Source organism: Tachyglossus aculeatus, chromosome 5, assembly GCF_015852505.1.
Source record: "Tachyglossus aculeatus isolate mTacAcu1 chromosome 5, mTacAcu1.pri, whole genome shotgun sequence".
In the NCBI taxonomy this organism is placed as follows: domain Eukaryota; kingdom Metazoa; phylum Chordata; class Mammalia; order Monotremata; family Tachyglossidae; genus Tachyglossus; species Tachyglossus aculeatus.
This window is the reverse complement of record NC_052070.1, coordinates 59178715-59196954: the sequence shown is the minus strand read 5'-3', so window position 1 is coordinate 59196954 and position 18240 is coordinate 59178715. Positions and strand designations below refer to the sequence as shown.

Sequence of the window (18240 nt, the reverse complement as noted above, 5' to 3'; positions counted from 1 at the left end):
TAGAATAGTGCTTGGCACATAGTAAGCGCTTAACAAATACCATTATGATTATGATTACTATTTAACTTCTCTATGCCTCAGTTACCTCATCTGTAAAATGGGGATGAAGACTGGGAGCCCCACGTGGGACAACGGGATTACCTTGTAGGCCCCCCCGGCGCTTAGAACAGTGCTTGGCGCATAGAAAGCGCTTAACAAATACCATTATGATTATGATTATTATTTAACTTCTCTGTTCCTCAGTTACCTCATCTGTAAAATGGGGATGAAGACTGGGAGCCCCACGTGGGACAACGTGATTACGTTGTAGGCCCGCCCGGCGCTTAGAACAGTGCTTGGCGCATAGTAAGCGCTTAATGAATACCATTATGATTATGATTATGATTTAACTTCTCAGTGCCTCAGTCACCTCATCTGTAAAATGGGGATGAAGACTGTGAGCCCACTGTTGGGTAGGGACCGTCTCTATACGTTGCCAACTTGTACTTCCCAAGCGCTTAGTACAGTGCTCTGCACACAGGAAGCGCTCAATAAATCCGATGGAATGAATGCTCGGCACATCGTAAACGCTTACCAAATACCATCATGATTAGGATTAGGATTTAACTTCTCTGGGCCTCAGTTTCCTCATCTGTAAAATGGGGGTGAAGACTGGGAGCCCCACGTGGGACATCCCGATCACCTTGTAACCTCCCCAGCGCTTGGAACAGTGATTTGCATGGAGTAAGCGCTTAATAAATGCTGCGCTTACCAAACACCATCACGATTGGGATTAGGATTAGGATTTAACTTCTCTGGGCCTCAGTTTCCTCATCTGTAAAATGGGGGTGAAGACTGGGAGCCCCACGTTGGACATCCCGATCACCTTGTAACCTCCCCAGCGCTTGGAACAGTGATTTGCATGGAGTAAGCGCTTAATAAATGCTGCGCTTACCAAACACCATCATGATTAGGATTAGGATTAGGATTGAATTTCTCTGGGCCTCAGTTTCCTCATCTGTAAAATGGGGGTGAAGACTGGGAGCCCCACGTGGGACAACCTGATCACCTTGTAACCTCCCCAGCGCTTGGAACAGTGATTTGCATGGAGTAAGCGCTTAATAAACGCTGCGTTTAACAAACACCATCATGATTAGGATTAGGATTAGGATTGAATTTCTCTGGGCCTCAGTTTCCTCATCTGTAAAATGGGGTTGAAGACTGGGAGCCCCACGTGGGACATCCCGATCACCTTGTAACCTCCCCAGCGCTTGGAACAGTGATTTGCATGGAGTAAGCGCTTAATAAATGCTATTATTGATTATTATTATTGATTATTATTATTATTATTATTATTATTATTATTACTCCGGAACCCAAGTGTCCCATCATGATTAGGATTAGGATTGAACTTCTCTGGGCCTCAGTTTCCTCCTCTGTAAAATGGGGGTGAAGGCTGGGAGCCCCACGTGGGACATCCCGATCACCTTGTAACCTCCCCAGCGCTTGGAACAGTGATTTGCATGGAGTAAGCACTTAATAAATGCTAATTATTATTATTATTATTATTATTATTGCTCCGGAACCCAAGTGTCCCATCATGATTAGGATTAGGATTGAACTTCTCTGGGCCTCAGTTTCCTCCTCTGTAAAATGGGGGGTGAAGGCTGGGAGCCCCACGTGGGACATCCTGATCACCTTGTAACCTCCCCAGCGCTTGGAACAGTGATTTGCATGGAGTAAGCGCTTAATAAATGTTATTATTATTATTATTATTATTATTATTATTATTATTATTATTATTATTATCATCATCATTATTATTATTCCGGAACCCAGGTGTCCCAGCTCCCTGTTCCCAGTCGGGGGGGTGTAGGTGGGGATCATTATTTATTATTATTATTATTATTATTATTATTATTATTATTATTATTATTATTCCGGAACCCAGGTGTCCCAGCTCCCTGTTCCCAGTCGGGGGGGTGTAGGTGGAAGTGGGAATGGGGGCACTTAGTTGCGCCTGCGCCTTGGGGGCGGGACGTCGGTGCCAGTCCTGGAGGCTGTTGGGCGTCTCCCAAGTAGTCCTGGTGGCCGGTGGCAACCGTGCCACCCTCCCCAGGGGGGGGGGACCATGGCTACGGACGAGCCCGAAGGGGCAGCAAGGCTGGTAAGTTGGCGACTGGGAGCCCACTGTTGGGTAGGGACCATCTCTATATGTTGCCAAGCGCTTAGTACAGTGCTCTGCCCACACTAAGCGCCCAATAAATACGATTGAATGAATGAATGAATGAGGAAGGGCGGGGCCCTGGGCAAAGAAAAGCAGCTCGGCTCAGTGGCAAAGAGCCCAGGCTTTGGAGTCAGAGGTCATGGGTTCAAGTCCCGCCTCCGCCAACTGTCAGCTGGGGGATTTGGGGCAAGTCACTTCTCTGGGCCTCATCTGGAAAATGGGGATAAAGACCGGGAGCCCCACGTGGGGCAACCTGATCACCCTGTAACCTCCCCAGCGCTTAGTGCAGTGCTTGGCACATAGGAAGCGCTTCATAAATGTCATCGTTATTATTATCTTTCAGGGGGAGGGGCCTGGCCTGTGCCAGGAACGTGGCCCGTATCAAGGGGGGTGACATGAGAAGCAGAAGCCGTGTGGCTCAGTGGAAAGAGCCCGGGCTTTGGAGTCAGAGGTCATGGGTTCAAATCCCGACTCTGCCAACTGTCAGCGGGGTGACTTGGGGCAAGTCACTTCACTTCTCTGGGCCTCAGTTCCCTCATCTGGAAAATGGGGATGAAGACTGGGAGCCCCGCGTGGGGCAACCTGATCACCCTGTAACCTCCCCAGCGCTTAGTGCAGTGCTTGGCACATAGTAAGCGCTTCATAAATGCCATCGTTATTATTATCTTTCAGGGGGAGGGGCCTGGCCTGTGCCAGGAACATGGCCCGTATCAAGGGGTGTGACATGAGAAGCAGAAGCTGTGTGGCTCAGTGGAAAGAGCCCGGGCTTTGAGTCAGAGGTCATGGGTTCAAATCCAGGCTCCACCAACTGTTAGCTGGGTGACTTGGGGCAAGTCGCTTCACTTCTCTGGGCCTCAGTTCCCTCATCTGGAAAATGGGGATGAAGACTGGGAGCCCCACGTGGGACAACCTAATCCATTTTATTTACTGAGTACTATGTTCAAAGCACGGTACTAAGCACTTGGGAGAGTAATAATATTATTATTTTATTTGTTAAGTGCTTACTACGTGTCAAGCACTGTTCTAAGCACTGGGGTGAATAAAAATTAATCAGGCCGGACACAGTCCCTGTCCCACACGTGAGGTTCGTTCATTTATGAGAAGCAGCGTGGCTCAGTGGAAAGAGCCCAGGCTTTGGAGTCAGAAGTCATGGGTTCAAATCCCAGCTCTGCCAACTGTCAGCTGTGGGACTTTAGGCAAGTCACTTCACATCTCTGGGCCTCAGTTCCATCATCTGTAAAATGGGGCTGAAGACTGGGAGCCCCGCGTGGGACAACCTGATCACCTTGTAACCTCCCCAGCGCTTAGTACAGTGGTTTGCACATAGTAAGTGCTTAATAAATGCCATCGTTATTATTATCTTTCAGGGGGCGTGGCCTGCATCAAGGGGTGTGACATGAGAAACAGAAGCCGTGTGGCTCAGTGGAAAGAGCCCGGGCTTTGGAGTTAGAGGTCAGGGGTTCAAATCCCGGCTCTGCCAACTGTCAGCTGGGGTACTTTGTGCAAGTCACTTCACTTCTCTGGGCCTCAGTTCCATCATCTGTAAAATGGGGATGAAGACTGGGAGCCCCATGTAGGGACAACCTGATCTCCTTGTATCCCCCAGCGCTTAGAACCTAGACTGTGAGCCCCCCTTCTAGACTGTGAGCCCACTGTTGGGTAGGGACCGTCTCTATATGTTGCCAATTTGGACTTCCCAAGCGCTTAGTACAGTGCTCTGCACACAGTAAGCGTTCAATAAATACGATTGAATGAATGAATGAACCGGGCTCCCAACACAGTAAGCGCTTAACAAAAATGATTGAATGAATGAATGGGGAGGGGCCCCCGCCTTACCTCCTTCCCCTCCCCACAGCACCTGTATATATGTATATATGTTTGTATGGATTTATTACTCTATTTATTTTCCTTGTACATATCTATTCTGTTTATTTTATTTTGTTAATATGTTTTGTTTTGTTCTCTGTCTCCCCCTTCTAGACTGTGAGCCCGCTGTTGGGTAGGGGCCATCTCTATATGTTGCCGACTTGTACTTCCCAAGGGCTTAGTACAGTGCTCTGCACACAGTAAGCGCTCAATAAATACGATTGAATGAATGAATGTGACAAGGCGTGGCCTGGGGAAAGGTGGGCATGGCCGATATTGGGGGCCTGCCCTGTGCCAGGAGTGGGGTCTGTATCGGGGGGCGAGGCCTGTATTCATTCATTCATTCATTCATTCATTCACTCGTATTTAGTGACCACTTACTGTGTGCAGAGCACTGGACTAAGTGTTCGGGAAGTACAAGTTGGCAAAAGAGAGAGACGGTCCCTACACAACAACGGGCTCACAGTCTAGAAGGGGGAGACAGACAGGAAAGCAAAACAAGTAGGTGTCAAAATTGTCAGAACAAATAGACTTATGGCTATATGCACATCATTAACAAAATAAATAGGATAGTAAATATGTACAAGTAAAGTCAATAGAGTGATAAATCTGTACAAACATATATGCAGGTGCTTTGGGGAGGGGAAGGAGGTAGGGCAGGGGGGATGGGGAGGGGGAGGAGGGGGAGAGGAAGGAGGGGGCTCAGTCTGGGAAGGCCTCCTGGAGGAGGTGAGCTGTTGGTAGGGCTTTGAAGGGAGGAAGAGAGCCAGCTTGGCGGATGTGGGGAGGGAGGGCGTTCCGGGCCAGGGGGAGGACGTGGGCCGGGGGTCGACGGCGGGATGGGCGAGAACGAGGCCCAGTGAGGAGGTTAGCGGCAGAGGAGCGGAGGGTGCGGGCTGGGCTGGAGAAGGAAAAAATGGAGGTGAGGTAGGAGGGGGCGAGGTGATGGACAGCCTTGAAGCTGAGAGCGAGGAGTTTTTGCCTGATGCGTAGGTTGATTGGTAGCCACTGGAGATTTTTGAGGAGGCGAGTAATGTGCCCAGAGCGTTTCTGCACAAAGATGATCTGGGCAGCAGCGTGAACTATAGGCTGAAGTGGGGAGAGACAGGAGGATGGGAGATCAGAGAGGAGGCTGATGCAGTAATCCAGTCGGGATAGGATGAGAGATTGAACCAGCAAGGTAGCAGTTTGGATGGAGAGGAAAGGGCAGATCTTGGTGATGTTGCAGAGGTGAGACCGACAGGTTTTGGTGACGGCTTGGATGTGAGGGGTGAACTAGAGAGCGGAGTCGAGGATGACACCAAGGTTGCGGGCTTGTGAGAAGGATGGTCGTGCCGTCTACAGTGATGGGAAAGTCAGGGAGAGGGCAGGGTTTGGGAGGGAAGATAAGGAGTTCAGTCTTGGACATTGAGTTTTAGATGGCGGCAGACATCCAAATGGAGATGTCCTGAAGGCAGGAGGAGACGCGAGCCTGAAGGGAGGGAGAGAGAGCAGGGGCAGAGAGGTAGATTTGGGTGTCATCAGCGTAGATATGGTAGTTGAAGCCGTGGGAGCGAATGAGTTCACCAAGGGATTGAGTGTAGAGAACAGAAGGGGACCACGAACTGACCCTTGTGGAACCCCTACAGTAAGGGAGTGGGAGGGGGAGGAGGAGCCTGGAAAGGAGACTGAGAATGAACGGCCGGAGAGATAGCAGGAGAACCAGGACAGGACGGAGTCTGTGAAGCCAAGGTTGGATAGTGTGTTGAGGAGAAGGGGGTGGTCCACAGTGTCAAAGGCAGCCGAGAGGTCAAGGAGGATTAGGATAGAGTAGGAGCCGTTGGATTTGGCAAGCAGGAGGTCATTGGTGATCTTTGAGAGGGCAGTTTCGGTGGAGTGTAGGGAACGGAAGCCAGATTGGAGGGGGTCAAGGAGAGAGTTGGCGTTGAAGAATTCGAGGCAGCGCGTGTAGATGACTTGTTCAAGGAGTTTGGAAAGGAATGGTAGGAGGGAGATAGGGCGAGAAGGGGAGGTTGGGTCAAGAGAGGGTTTTTTTTAGGATGGGAGAGACATGGGCATGTTTGGAGGCAGAGGGGAAGGAACCAGTGGAGAGTGAGCGGTTGAAGATGGAAGTTAAGGAGGGGAGGAGGGAAGGGGTAAGAGATTTCATAAGATGAGAGGAAATGGGGTCAGAAACACAGGTGGCCGGAGTAGCACTTGAGAGGAGGGAGGAGAGCTCATCTGAAGCTATTGCTGGGAAGGATGGGAGAGTAGCCGAGAGTGTTGAGAGCCGGGGGGTTGGAGAAGGGGGAGAAGTGACTTTGGGGAGCTTAGACCTGATGGAGTTAATTTTATTAATGACGTAGGAGGCCAGATCGTTGCGGGTGAGGGATGGAGGAGGGGGAGGAACAGGGGGCCTGAGAAGGGAGTTAAATGTGCAGAAGAGCTGATGGGGATGATGGGCAACTTGGGGATGTTGCCAACTTGGACCTCCCAAGTGCTTAGTACAGTGCTCTGCACAGAGTAAGTGCTCAATAAATACGATTGAATGAATGAATGGGCATGGGTGTCAAGCAAGTAGGCAGACGTCAATGCCATCAAAATAGATAAATAGAATTATAGATATGTACACATCATTAATAAAATAGAGTAATAAATATGTACAAATATACACAAGTGCTGTGGGGAGGGGAAGCGGGTAGAGCAGAGGAAGGGAGTTGGGGCAATGGGGAGGGGAAGAGGATCAGAGGAAATGGGGGGGCTCAGTCTGGGAAGGCCTCCTGGAGGAGAAGAGCTCCCAGTAGGGCTTTGAAAAGAGGAAGAGAGCTAGGTCCCTCTCGAAGCCCTTTCTCCAATAACAGCACAGCTTCCCACTGCCCTCTGTAATAGAGGGGGCGGAAGGCCTTGTTATAATAATAATAACAATAATAATAATAATGATAATAACAATGGTATTTGTTAAGCACTTACTATGTGCCTGACACTGTACTAAGCTCCTGGGTGGATACAAGCAAATCAGGTTGGACGCGGTCCCTGTCCCACGAGGGGCTCACAGGCTCAATTCCCATTTTACAGATGAGATAACTGAGGCACAGAGAAATGAAGTCACCTGCCCCAGGTCACACAGCAGACAGGTGGCGGAACTGGGAATAGAAACCATGACCTTCTAACTCCCAGGCCCGGGCTCTAACCGTTAGACTATAACCGTTAGACTATCACCGTTAGACTATCCTGCTTCTCTGATAGTATATATTATATCAAATTATACAATAAAATGACTTTTTTATTCATGTTAATGTAAATCCCTCTAGGCTATGAGTTCATTGTGGGCAGGGCCCCTGTCTGCTAGTTTTGTGGTGTTGTACTATAGTACAGTGCTTGGCATGTAAAGTGCTCAATAAATTCATTCATAATTTCAGTCATATTCAATAATAATGATGATAATAATAATGATGGTATTTATTAAGCACTTACTATGTGCCAGGCACTGTTCTAAGCACTGGGGTAGATATAAGGTGATCAAGTTGTCCCACGTGGGGCTCACAGTCTTAATCCCCATTTTACAGATGTGGTAACCGAGGCACAGACAAGTGAAGTGACTTGCCCAAAGTCACCCAGCTGACAAGTGGTGGAGACAGGATTAGAACCCACGACTTCTGACTCCCAAGCCCGGGCTCTTTCCACCGAGCCATGCTGCTTCTCTTTATTGAGCACTTGCCATCTATGGAGCACTATACTAATAATAATGATAATAATGATGGTATTTGTTAAGTGCTTACTATGTGCAAAGCACTGTTCTAAGCGCTGGGGGGATGCAAGGTGATCAAGTTGTCCCACGTGGGGCTCTCAGTCGTAATCCTCATTTGACAGATGAGGTGACTGAGGCACAGAGAAGTGAAGTGACTTGTCCCAAGCCACCCAGCTGACAAGTGGCAGAGCCGGGATTAGAACCCATGACCTCTGACTCCCAAGCCCAAACTCTTTCCACTGAGCCGTGCTGCTTCTCTTACTAAGCGCCTGGGAGAGTACAAATGAACAATAAACAGCACATTCCCTGCCCACAACAAGTTTACAGTCTAGAGGGGGAGACAGACATTAATACCATAAATATAAATGAGCACTTACTGAGTGCAAGGCACTGCACTAAGCGCTTGGGAGAGTACCATATAACAATAAACAGACAAATTCCCTGCCCACAACAAGATACTGCTGATTGATCGATCGATTGATTGATGGGAACCCATGTCCCACGTTTTTGGACCCAGAGGAGGAGATCAGGCTAAAGAAAAAAAGACCAGTGTTCTCGACCCTGGTTGAGCACGGAGTAAATCATCTTATCCTTATAATAATAATAATGATGGTATTTGTTAAGCGCTTACTATGGGCAAAGCACTGTTCTAACTGCTCATCAATGATATTTATTGAGCGCTGTGTGCAGAACGCTGTACTAAGCGCTTGGGAGAGGTGGTAGACATGTTCTCTGTCCACAATGGATTATTATTTATATACTGCAACCTGGGGGAACCATCTTTAATCCTCTTCCAGTTCAACGAATAGAGGCGGTGGAGACACTCCAAAAACTGGAAACAGCCCTCTGCTACACAGCTGCTAAGCCAAAATGTCGTCGAGTGGCGGTGAGGGGAAATTTTACCCCCCCAATTGAGGGTATACTCAAGATTTGTTGACTCCTTGAGTACTGTTTCCCTTTGATTGAGGGTAAGTGATTTCCCTGGGTCACTGGTGTTGGACTGAAAATTCCTCACCCTTGCCATTATACTTATTTCACTTTGGGAGTAAAACCACGGTAATACTACTACTACTTACTACTACTACTATTAATAACTTTTAAGCACTTACTAGATAATTATGGTATGTGTTAAGTGCTCACTATGTGCCAGGCACTATACTAAGTGCTAAGCATGGTACGAAGCGCTAGGGTAGATATAAGATAATCAGGTTGGACACAGTCCCTGACCACATGTGGCTCACAATGTAAGTAGGAGGGACTTAGATTTAATCTACATTTTACAGATGAGGAAACCGAGGCACAGAGAAGTAGAACTAAGGTCCCCTGAATTCCTTGTGCTCTTTCCACAAGGCCGTACTGTTTACATCACAGTTTCTAGACTGTGAACCCGTTGTTGGGTAGGGATTGTCTCTATTTGTTGCCGAATTGGACTTTCCAAGCTCTTTAACTACAGTGCTTTGCACACAGTGAGCGGTCAATAAATACGATTGAATGAACGAATGAATCCCCACAACACATTTTTTTAATGGTATTTGTTAAGCGCTTACTATGTGCCAGGCACTGTATGAAGCGCTGGGGTAGATACAAGCTAATCTGGTTGGACTCATTCCATATCCCACGTGGGGCTCCCGGTCTTAATCCCCATTTTATAGATGAGGTCACTGAGGCATAGAGAAGTTAAGTGACTGCCCCTAGGTCACATTGCAGACACGTGGGAGACCCGGAATTAGAACCCAGGTCCTCCTGGCTCCCGGGCCTATGCTCTATCTACGAGGCCACTCTGCTTCTGACCTGGCCATCTTCAAAACCCTTCAGCAACCATCCCTCCTTTGGGAATCCTTCCCACATTCATTCCTCAGTCGCCCCCACCCCACCTCTCTCCTCTAGACTGTAAGCTTGTTATGGGTGGGGTCGTGTTTGCTAATTCTATTGTATAGTACTCTCCCAAACACTTAGTATAGGTAGTATAGTATAGGTATAGTATAGTATAGAAGCAGCGTGGCTCAATGGAAAGAGCCCGGGCTTTGGAGTCAGAGGTCATGGGTTCAGATCCCAGCTCCGCCACTTGTCAGCTGGGTGACTTTGGGCAAGTCACTTCACTTCTCTGGGCCTCAGTTCCCTCATCTGGAAAATGGGGATGAAGACTGGGAGCCCCCCGTGGGACAACCTGATCACCTGTAACCTCCCCAGCGCTTGGAAAAGTGCTTTGCATATAGTAAGTGCTTAATAAATGCCATTATTATTATTATTATTATAGGGCTCTGCACATAGTAAGTGCTCAATAAATATAATTGATTGAGTCCATGGTTAAAGTGATTTGCACATAGTAAGTGCTTAATAAATGCCATTATTATTATTATTATTATTATTATTGGGCTCTGCACATAGTAAGTGCTCAATAAATATGATTGATTGAGTCCATGGTTAAAGTGCTTTGCACATAGTAAGTGCTTAATAAATGCCATTATTATTATTATTATTATAGGGCTCTGCACATAGTAAGTGCTCAATAAATATGATTGATTGAGTCCATGGTTAAAGTCAGTCAAATTTGAGTCTAAATGTGCTGGCCCACCATAGCCACCTGTCAGCATTGCCAAATTGAGGCCTTTTACTTGGCAAATGATTTCAAAGCGGGCTCATCAGCTTTTTTTTTTACATTTTTCATGGTATTTGTTAAGCACTTGCTATGTGCCAGACACTGTACTAAGCTCTAGGTTGTAAGCTCATTTTGGGCTGGGAATGTGCCTACTAACTCTGTTATATTGAACTCGCCCAAGCAGTAAATTCAGTGCTCTGCACAAAGTAAATGCTCAATAAATAAATTTGGTTACTGAGCACTGGGATAAATACAACCTGATCAGCTTGGGCACAGTCCCTGTCCCACGTGGGGTTTGCAGTCTTAATCCCCCATTTACAGTTGAGATAACTGAAGCCCAGAGAATTGAAGTGACTTGCCCACAGTCACACAGCAGACAAGTGTTGGAGCTGGGATTAATAATAATAATAATAATAATGATGGCATTTATTAAGTGCTTACTATGTGCAAAGCAGTGTTCTAAGCGCTGCGGGTGGGGGGATACAAGGTGATCAGGTTGTCCCACAGGGGGCTCACAGTCTTCATCCCTATTTTACAGATGAGGGAACTGAGGCCCAGAGAAGTGAAGTGACTTGCCCACAGTCACACAGCTGACAAGTGGCGGAGTCAGGATTTGAACCCATGACCTCTGACTCCAAAGCCCGGGCTCTTTCCACTGAGCCACGCTGCTTCTCCTGGATTAGAACCCAGGTCCTACTGGCACCCAGGCCTGTGCTCTATTCACTTGGCCAAGTTGCTTCTCCTTGCCACCCAAAGGAAAAATTAATTCCTTCAGCTGCCTTAAGCGATCTTCGCCGACTTTCCCCCACAAGCATTTAACGAAAATGAAACACTGACAGCTCCAAGAGAACAAAACCTAAAAATTATGATGAACGCTAGGTTTGAACTGTTCCTTGTGTTCCTTCTTTTAGACTGTGAGCCCACTGTTGGGTAGGGACTGTCTCTATGTGTTGCCAATTTGTACTTCCCAAGCGCTTAGTACAGTGCTCTGCACATAGTAAGCGCTCAATAAATACGATTGATTGATTGATTGTGTCTTCCTAGGGAGATTCTTGGCTCAAAGAAGGCCGCTTTGTCGGGCTAAGAGCTGGGCCTAACTGTTTGCCGTGTTTCTCATTTGCAGTTGAGCAACTTGCATTTCAAGGACGAAGGCACCGAACCAAAAGACAAGGGTAATTTTCTAGTGACTAAAATTGAGTTTTAAAATGGAGAGTGATTTCACATTTTTTTGGGCTCTGTATCGCTTTCAATTAAAAGCAACCCTTGGTGAATGTCGGCATTTTAACTCTATTATACCATGATCTAATAAAAATAATAATTGTGTTTGCTAAGTGCCTCCTATGTACCAAGCACTGAGGTAAGTAAAAGATAACATCCCTGTCCCCCATGGGGCTAACGGTGTAAGAGGGAAAGGTAATGAATTCCCAGTTTACAGATAAAGAAAACGTGGCATAGAGAAATTAAGCGACTTGTGTTGTCACACAGCGAGCAAGAGGCAGAGCCAGGATTCGAACCCAGGTCCTCTGACTCCTAGGCCTGTGCTCTTTCCACTAGGCCACACTGCTTCTCTTAAGCTAATTTTGGAGCCACCTCTCTGACCCTTGATTAACTTGTACTTCCCAAGCGCTTAGTACAGTGCTCTGTACACAATAAGCGCTCAATAAATACGATTGATTGATTGATTGATCTCCCCTCTATCTAGTCGAGGCAAAATAGAGTATGGGAATCTCGCGGCCTGACCATTGATTCTTTCTGTCTCCTCATTATGTCTATCATCACTGGTATTTATTGAGCACTTACTGTGAACTTAGCACTATATTAACTGCTTTATTTATTTTACTTGTACATAGCTATTCTATTTATTTTATTTTGTTAATATGTTTGGTTTTGTTCTCTGTCTCCCCCTTCTAGACTGTGAGCCCACTGTTGGGTAGGGACCGTCTCTATATGTTGCCGACTTGTACTTCCCAAGCGCTTAGTACAGTGCTCTGCACACAGTAAGCGCTCAATAAATACGATTGATTGATTGATTGTACCTAATCCAATGAATAATTCCCCAGTAACGGGATAATATGGGATGGGGAAGCTCTGGTCATGTCATCCCAATGGGCACCTTAGAACTACTTAGTAGTAGTAGTAATAGTATTTATTAATAGTAATTGCATTTATTAGTAGTAATAATATTTAATAAGCTCGAGAAGCAGCGTGGCCTAATGGAAATAGCATGGGCCTGGGGGTCAGGGGACCTGAGTTCTAATCCTGTCTCTGCCACTTGTCCGCTTTGTGACCGTGGGCAAGTCATTTCACTTCCTCTGTACCTCAGTTACCTCATCTGTAAAATGGGGATTAAGACTATGAGCCCCACGTGGGACAACCTGATTACCTTGTATCTACCCCAGCACTTAGAACAGTGCTTGGCACATAGTAAATGCTTAACAAATGTCATTATTATTATTATTTATTAAAATGGGAAGTAGGACTGTGAACCCTACTGTACTCTCCCAAGTGCTTAGTACAGTGTTTTGCACTAAGTGTTCAATAAATACCATTGATTGATTGATGTGGGACAGGGACTGTGTCCTGCCTGATTAGCTCATATCTATCCCAGCCCTTAATATAGTAAGCACTAAACAAATACCATAGAAAAGCATTTTCTGTGTGCAGAGCACTGTTCTAAAGTCTGGGAAAGAATATTTAGTGGGGGAGTTAGAAATGGTTCTGTTCTTTTTGGGGTTCACAATCGAAAATACAAAGGGGGAGAGGAGGCTTTAAGCTTGTGTGGGCAGGGAACATGTCTACCATCTCAATGGTATTGTACTCTCCCAAACACTTAGTACAGTGCTCTGCACATAAGAAGCACTCAATGAACAGCACTGATTGATGATTGTTGACTCCCGGCAGATACATAAGGAGAGATAAATCAAAGACAAAGTTCAGTAGGACGCCATGGCTAGAAGGCAGAATTTTGGGCTCCTTTATGCATATACAGACACCCCACTGTAACACGATGGGAAATCAATACATGGTTTAGCATTATTTTGCTTAACACTCAATTTTTGTGGAACCAATAAAGCTAACCGGAGAGTTCCTGAAGTGATTTTTGTCCCGTTTATTTTTCCATATTCCTGCTGTTACCCGTTATGTTTATTCTCTTCCTCGTGGTCCTACTATACATAATGATTAATCAGTTGGTATTTATTGATCATCATCATCATCATCAATCGTATTTATTGAGCGCTTACTATGTGCAGAGCACTGTACTAAGCGCTTGGGAAGTACAAATTGGCAACACATAGAGACAGTCCCTACCCAACAGTGGGCTTACAGTCTAAAAGGGGGAGACAGAGAACAAAACCAAACATACCAACAAAATAAAATAGAATAGATATGCACAAGTAAAATAAATAAATAAATAGAGTAATAAATATGTACAAACATATACATATATACAGGTGCTGTGGGGAGTGTGCACACATTGATTGTGTGCAGAACACTACTAAGCACTTGGGAAAGTAAAATATAAATGCAACATATGTACAATTTACACCTGTCATCTCCCTCATTAGATTGTGAACTCCGTAAGAACTGGTAGTATTATATTCTGCCCACAGTAAGCACTTAATAAATACTATTACTGCTCGTAGTTTAATTATATTCTCCCAAGCACATGGTATAATGCTCTGCATTCAATAGGTGCTCAGTAAGTTTAAATGAATGGAGAATGATCAATGTGTACAGATCTATACGTTATTTTGATTAATGTCTGTTACCCTGTAAAGACTTTAAGCTTGTTGTGGACAGGGAATGTGTCTACCATTCTGTTATATTGTATCCTGCTCACAGTAAGCACTCAATAAATACCTTTGATTGTTTGATTGATCGAGATGTCGTAAGAACTGGAGAAGTGTTCTTTCTGGTAACCGAAATCTATCTTTGGTCTCAAATGGTGTCAGCCAGTTGTATGAGTCCTTGCTAAGTAGCCTTTGCATCTGTTGTAGATCCTAAAACCAGAACTATTAGCGATGTCAAGACGAGTGACGAGGAGGAGAAAGGTAATTATAACTTTCAACTACTAGGGGGGAAAGGGGAAACACACTCTTAAATTTAAAAGGAAATAGACCCTAAAGTCAAGGAAAGTAAGCACTCAAATAATAATAATAATAGTAATGATTATGGCACTTGTTAAGTGCTTACTATGTGCCAAGCACTGTTCTCAGACCTTGGGGTAGATAGGAGTTAATAATGAGAAGCAGCGTGGCTCAGTGGAAAGAACACGGGCTTTGGAGTCAGAGATCATGAGTTCAAATGCCGGCTCTGCCACTTGTCAGCTGTGTGACTTTGGGCAGGTCACTTCATTTCTCTGGGCCTCAGTTCCCTCATCTGTAAAATGGGGATTAAAACTGTGAGCCCCCCCGTGGGACAACCTGATCACCTTGTACCCTCCCCAGCGCTTAGAACAGTGCTTTGCACATAGTAAGCACTTAATAAATGCCATCATCATTATTATTATTACACGTCTCACATGGGGTTCACAGTCTAAGTCGGAGGGAGTATGATTTCAACCCCATTTTACAGATGAGGTAACTGAGGCACAGAGAAGTGAAGTGACTGGCCCAGGGTCACACAGCAGTCACATAACAGAGCCTGGATTAGAACCCAAGTCCTTTGACGCCCAGGCTCTTTCCAAAAAGCTACGCTACTTCTCGTAATACGCAACTACCACTGATGGATTATGGATGAGGGAACTGTGGAACCAGCTTGCCTCCCCCAACTCTGAGTGACACTCTTAGTGGAAGGGGTCTGATTTAAAAATTGTGTGTGGAGATGGAGTAGGAAAAAAAACAACCAGGATGAGCTAGCTTGAATTTGTTTCAGTTAGCATCTCAGACTGTTGACGTGTTCCCCAGTTATGACTCTTCTGTTTGATGTCCTCCTGCGGTGCCAGACATTTGGTATGTGTTTAATAAATATTTGGTGGATTGTAGCATTGATAACTCACCAGTGTGGCTCAGTGGAAGCAGCGTGGCTCAGTGGAAAGAGCTCATGGGTTCAAATTCCTGCTCCGCCAACGGTCAGCTGTGGTCACAACTTCTCTGTGCCTCAGTTACCTCATCTGTAAAATGGGGATTAAAACTATGAGCCCCCCTAGGACAACCTGATCACCTTGTAACCTCCCCAGCGCTTAGAACAGTGCTTTGCACATAATAAGCGCTTAACAAATACCGTCTTCATCATCATCATCACCAATGCAGAATCCTAGTCTCCTACCACAACCTCCTAACCTATTTTTATCTCCCACCTCCAAAATCATTCGCTCCCCCAACGCAGAACTCTAAACACAAGACCCCCCCACCAACCCTTGGCCATCATGCCCTATTTGAACTTCCCTCTTTTTTTTCTTTTTTAATGGTATTTTTTAAATGCATACTATGTACCAGGTACTCTTCTGAGCCCTGGTGAGAGCTCACAAGGCCCTGCTGAGAGCTCACCTCTTCCAGGAGGCCTTCCCAGACTGAGCCCCTTCCTTCCTCTCCCCCTCGTTCTCCTCTCCATCCTCCCCATCTTATCTCCTTCCCTTCCCCACAGCACCTGTATATATGTATATATGTTTGTATATATTTATTACTCTATTTATTTATTTTATTTGTACATATCTATTCTATTTATTTTATTTTGTTAGTATGTTTGGTTTTGTTCTCTGTCTCCCCGTTTTAGACTGTGAGCCCACTGTTGGGTAGGGACTGTTTCTATATGTTGCCAATTTGTACTTCCCAAGCGCTTAGTACAGTGCTCTGCACATAGTAAGCACTCAATAAATACGATTGATGGTGATGATGATGATGATATGAGGTTGGACACAGTTCGTGTCCCACATGGGCCTCATAGTCTTAATCCCCATTTTACAGATGATATAATCGAGGCTCAGAGAAGTGAGGAGACGTGCCCAAGATTACACAGCAGATAGGTGGTGGGGCCTGAATTAGAACCCAGGTCCTTCTGACTCTCTGGCCTGTGCTCTATTCACTAGGCCTGACTTCTGCAGTGCTTAGTACAGTGCCTGGCACATAGTAAGCACTTAAAAAATGCCATAATTATTATGATTATTTTGATGCCCAGAGCCACCCCCTCTCTGTCGAAATCAACTCCAATCAATCAGTCAATGGTATTAAGCAGCATGGCTCAGTGGGAAGAGCATGGGCTTTGGAGTCAGAGGTCATGGGTTCAAATCCCCGCTCCGCCAATTGTCAGCTGTGTGACTTTGGGCAAGTCACTTAACTTCTCTGGGCCTCAGTTACCTCATCTGTAAAATGGGGATGAAGACTGTGAGCCCCCCCCGTGGGACAACGTGATCACCTTGTAATCTCCCCAGTGCTTAGAACAGTGCTCTGCACATAGTAAGCGCTTAATAAATGCTATAAAAAAAAAGCACTTACTGGTAATAAGTACTAAATTCTTGGGAGAGTACCGTGCAATAGAGTTGTAGACGTGATCCCTATTCTCAAGAAGCTGACAATCTAGTGGTGAGGACTCAGGTAGTAAAATCAATAAAAGATAAGGGAATTGCCTCACCTCCGGCCCCTTCGATCTCACACCGCCCACCATGAGCCCTAGATCACAGTGTGTTCCTTTTATTCCTGTGCTTGGGCTTCAGGTTGCTCTGTGAGTGAAAACCGATGCATCAGAACGGCTTTATACGCTTTAACTTCATCCTTATTTCATATAATTCTGCCCTGTCTTTCCCCTCAGAAAGATCTCATCCCCTCCTCCCTCATAGACTCCCACGACCATAACTCTCACCGGTTATTCCAAATCTTTAACTCTGTCCGGAAACTCCCAGAGTTACTCTCTGATCCTTCTCAGACCTGTATATATGTATACCTGTATATATGTATATATGTTTGTACATATTTATTACTCTATTTATTTTACTTGTACATATCTATTCTATTTATTTTATTTTGTTAGTATGTTTGGTTTTGTTCTCTGTCTCCCCCTTTTAGACTGTGAGCCCACTGTTGGGTAGGGACTGTCTCTAGATGTTGCCAACTTGTACTTCCCAAGCGCTTAGTACAGTGCTCTGCACACAGTAAGCGCTCAATAAATACGATTGATTGATTGATTGATTCTCAGCCATCTCTCCATAGGAGATAGTACTCACCGGCTATCAAAATCTGGTCCCAAGCTGTAAGCACTTTGTAGATGGGTTACACATCTACCACGTCTACTGTGTTGCACTTTCCTAAGTGATCAGAGAAGCAGCATGGCTCAGTGGAAAGAGCCTGGGCTTTGGAGTCAGAGGTCATGCGTTCAAATCCCGGCTCCGCCAATCATCAGCTGTGTGACTTTGGGCAAGTCACTTAACTTCTCTGTGCCTCAATTACCTCATCTGTAAAATGGGGATTAAGACTGTGAGCCTCCCGTGGGACAACTTGATCACCTTGTAACCTCCCCAGCACTTAGAACAGTGCTTTGCACATAGTAAGCGTTTAATCAATGCCATTATTATTATTATTATTATCAGTATAGTGCTGTGTGTCCCAGCTCTGCCGCTTGCCTGCTGTGTATCCTTGGGCAATTCACTTGGCTTTTCTGTGCCTTGGTTACCTCATCTGTAAAATGGGGATTAAGACGGCGAGCCCCACTGGGGACTGGGATTGTATCCAACCTGATTATCTTGTATCTACCCCAGTGCTTGACGTACAGGAAGAGCTCAACAAATACCATCATCATTATTATTATTCACACAGTAAGCACTCAATAAATACCGTCGACAGGTTGATCTAAACGAAATTGCACCTCTGCTTCTTCCCTCCCTTATCATCATCATCATCTTCATCCTCT

At 45.6% G+C, this 18240-nt stretch overlaps 1 protein-coding gene across 2 annotated transcripts in view; it reads left to right on the top strand.

Moving 5' to 3' along the window:
* The first annotated feature begins 2072 nt into the window (after nt 1–2072).
* LOC119928413 (ATP-dependent RNA helicase DDX19B-like) overlaps nt 2073–18240 on the top strand; it is a 42196-nt gene continuing 26028 nt past the window's right edge. For both annotated transcript variants that reach the window (XM_038746646.1, XM_038746645.1), the window contains exons 1-3: nt 2073–2146; nt 11522–11570; nt 14397–14450. In XM_038746646.1, coding sequence (XP_038602574.1) covers nt 2111–2146; nt 11522–11570; nt 14397–14450 — 139 coding nt within the window. In that variant the 5' untranslated portion in view covers nt 2073–2110. The remainder of the gene's footprint in view (nt 2147–11521; nt 11571–14396; nt 14451–18240) is intronic.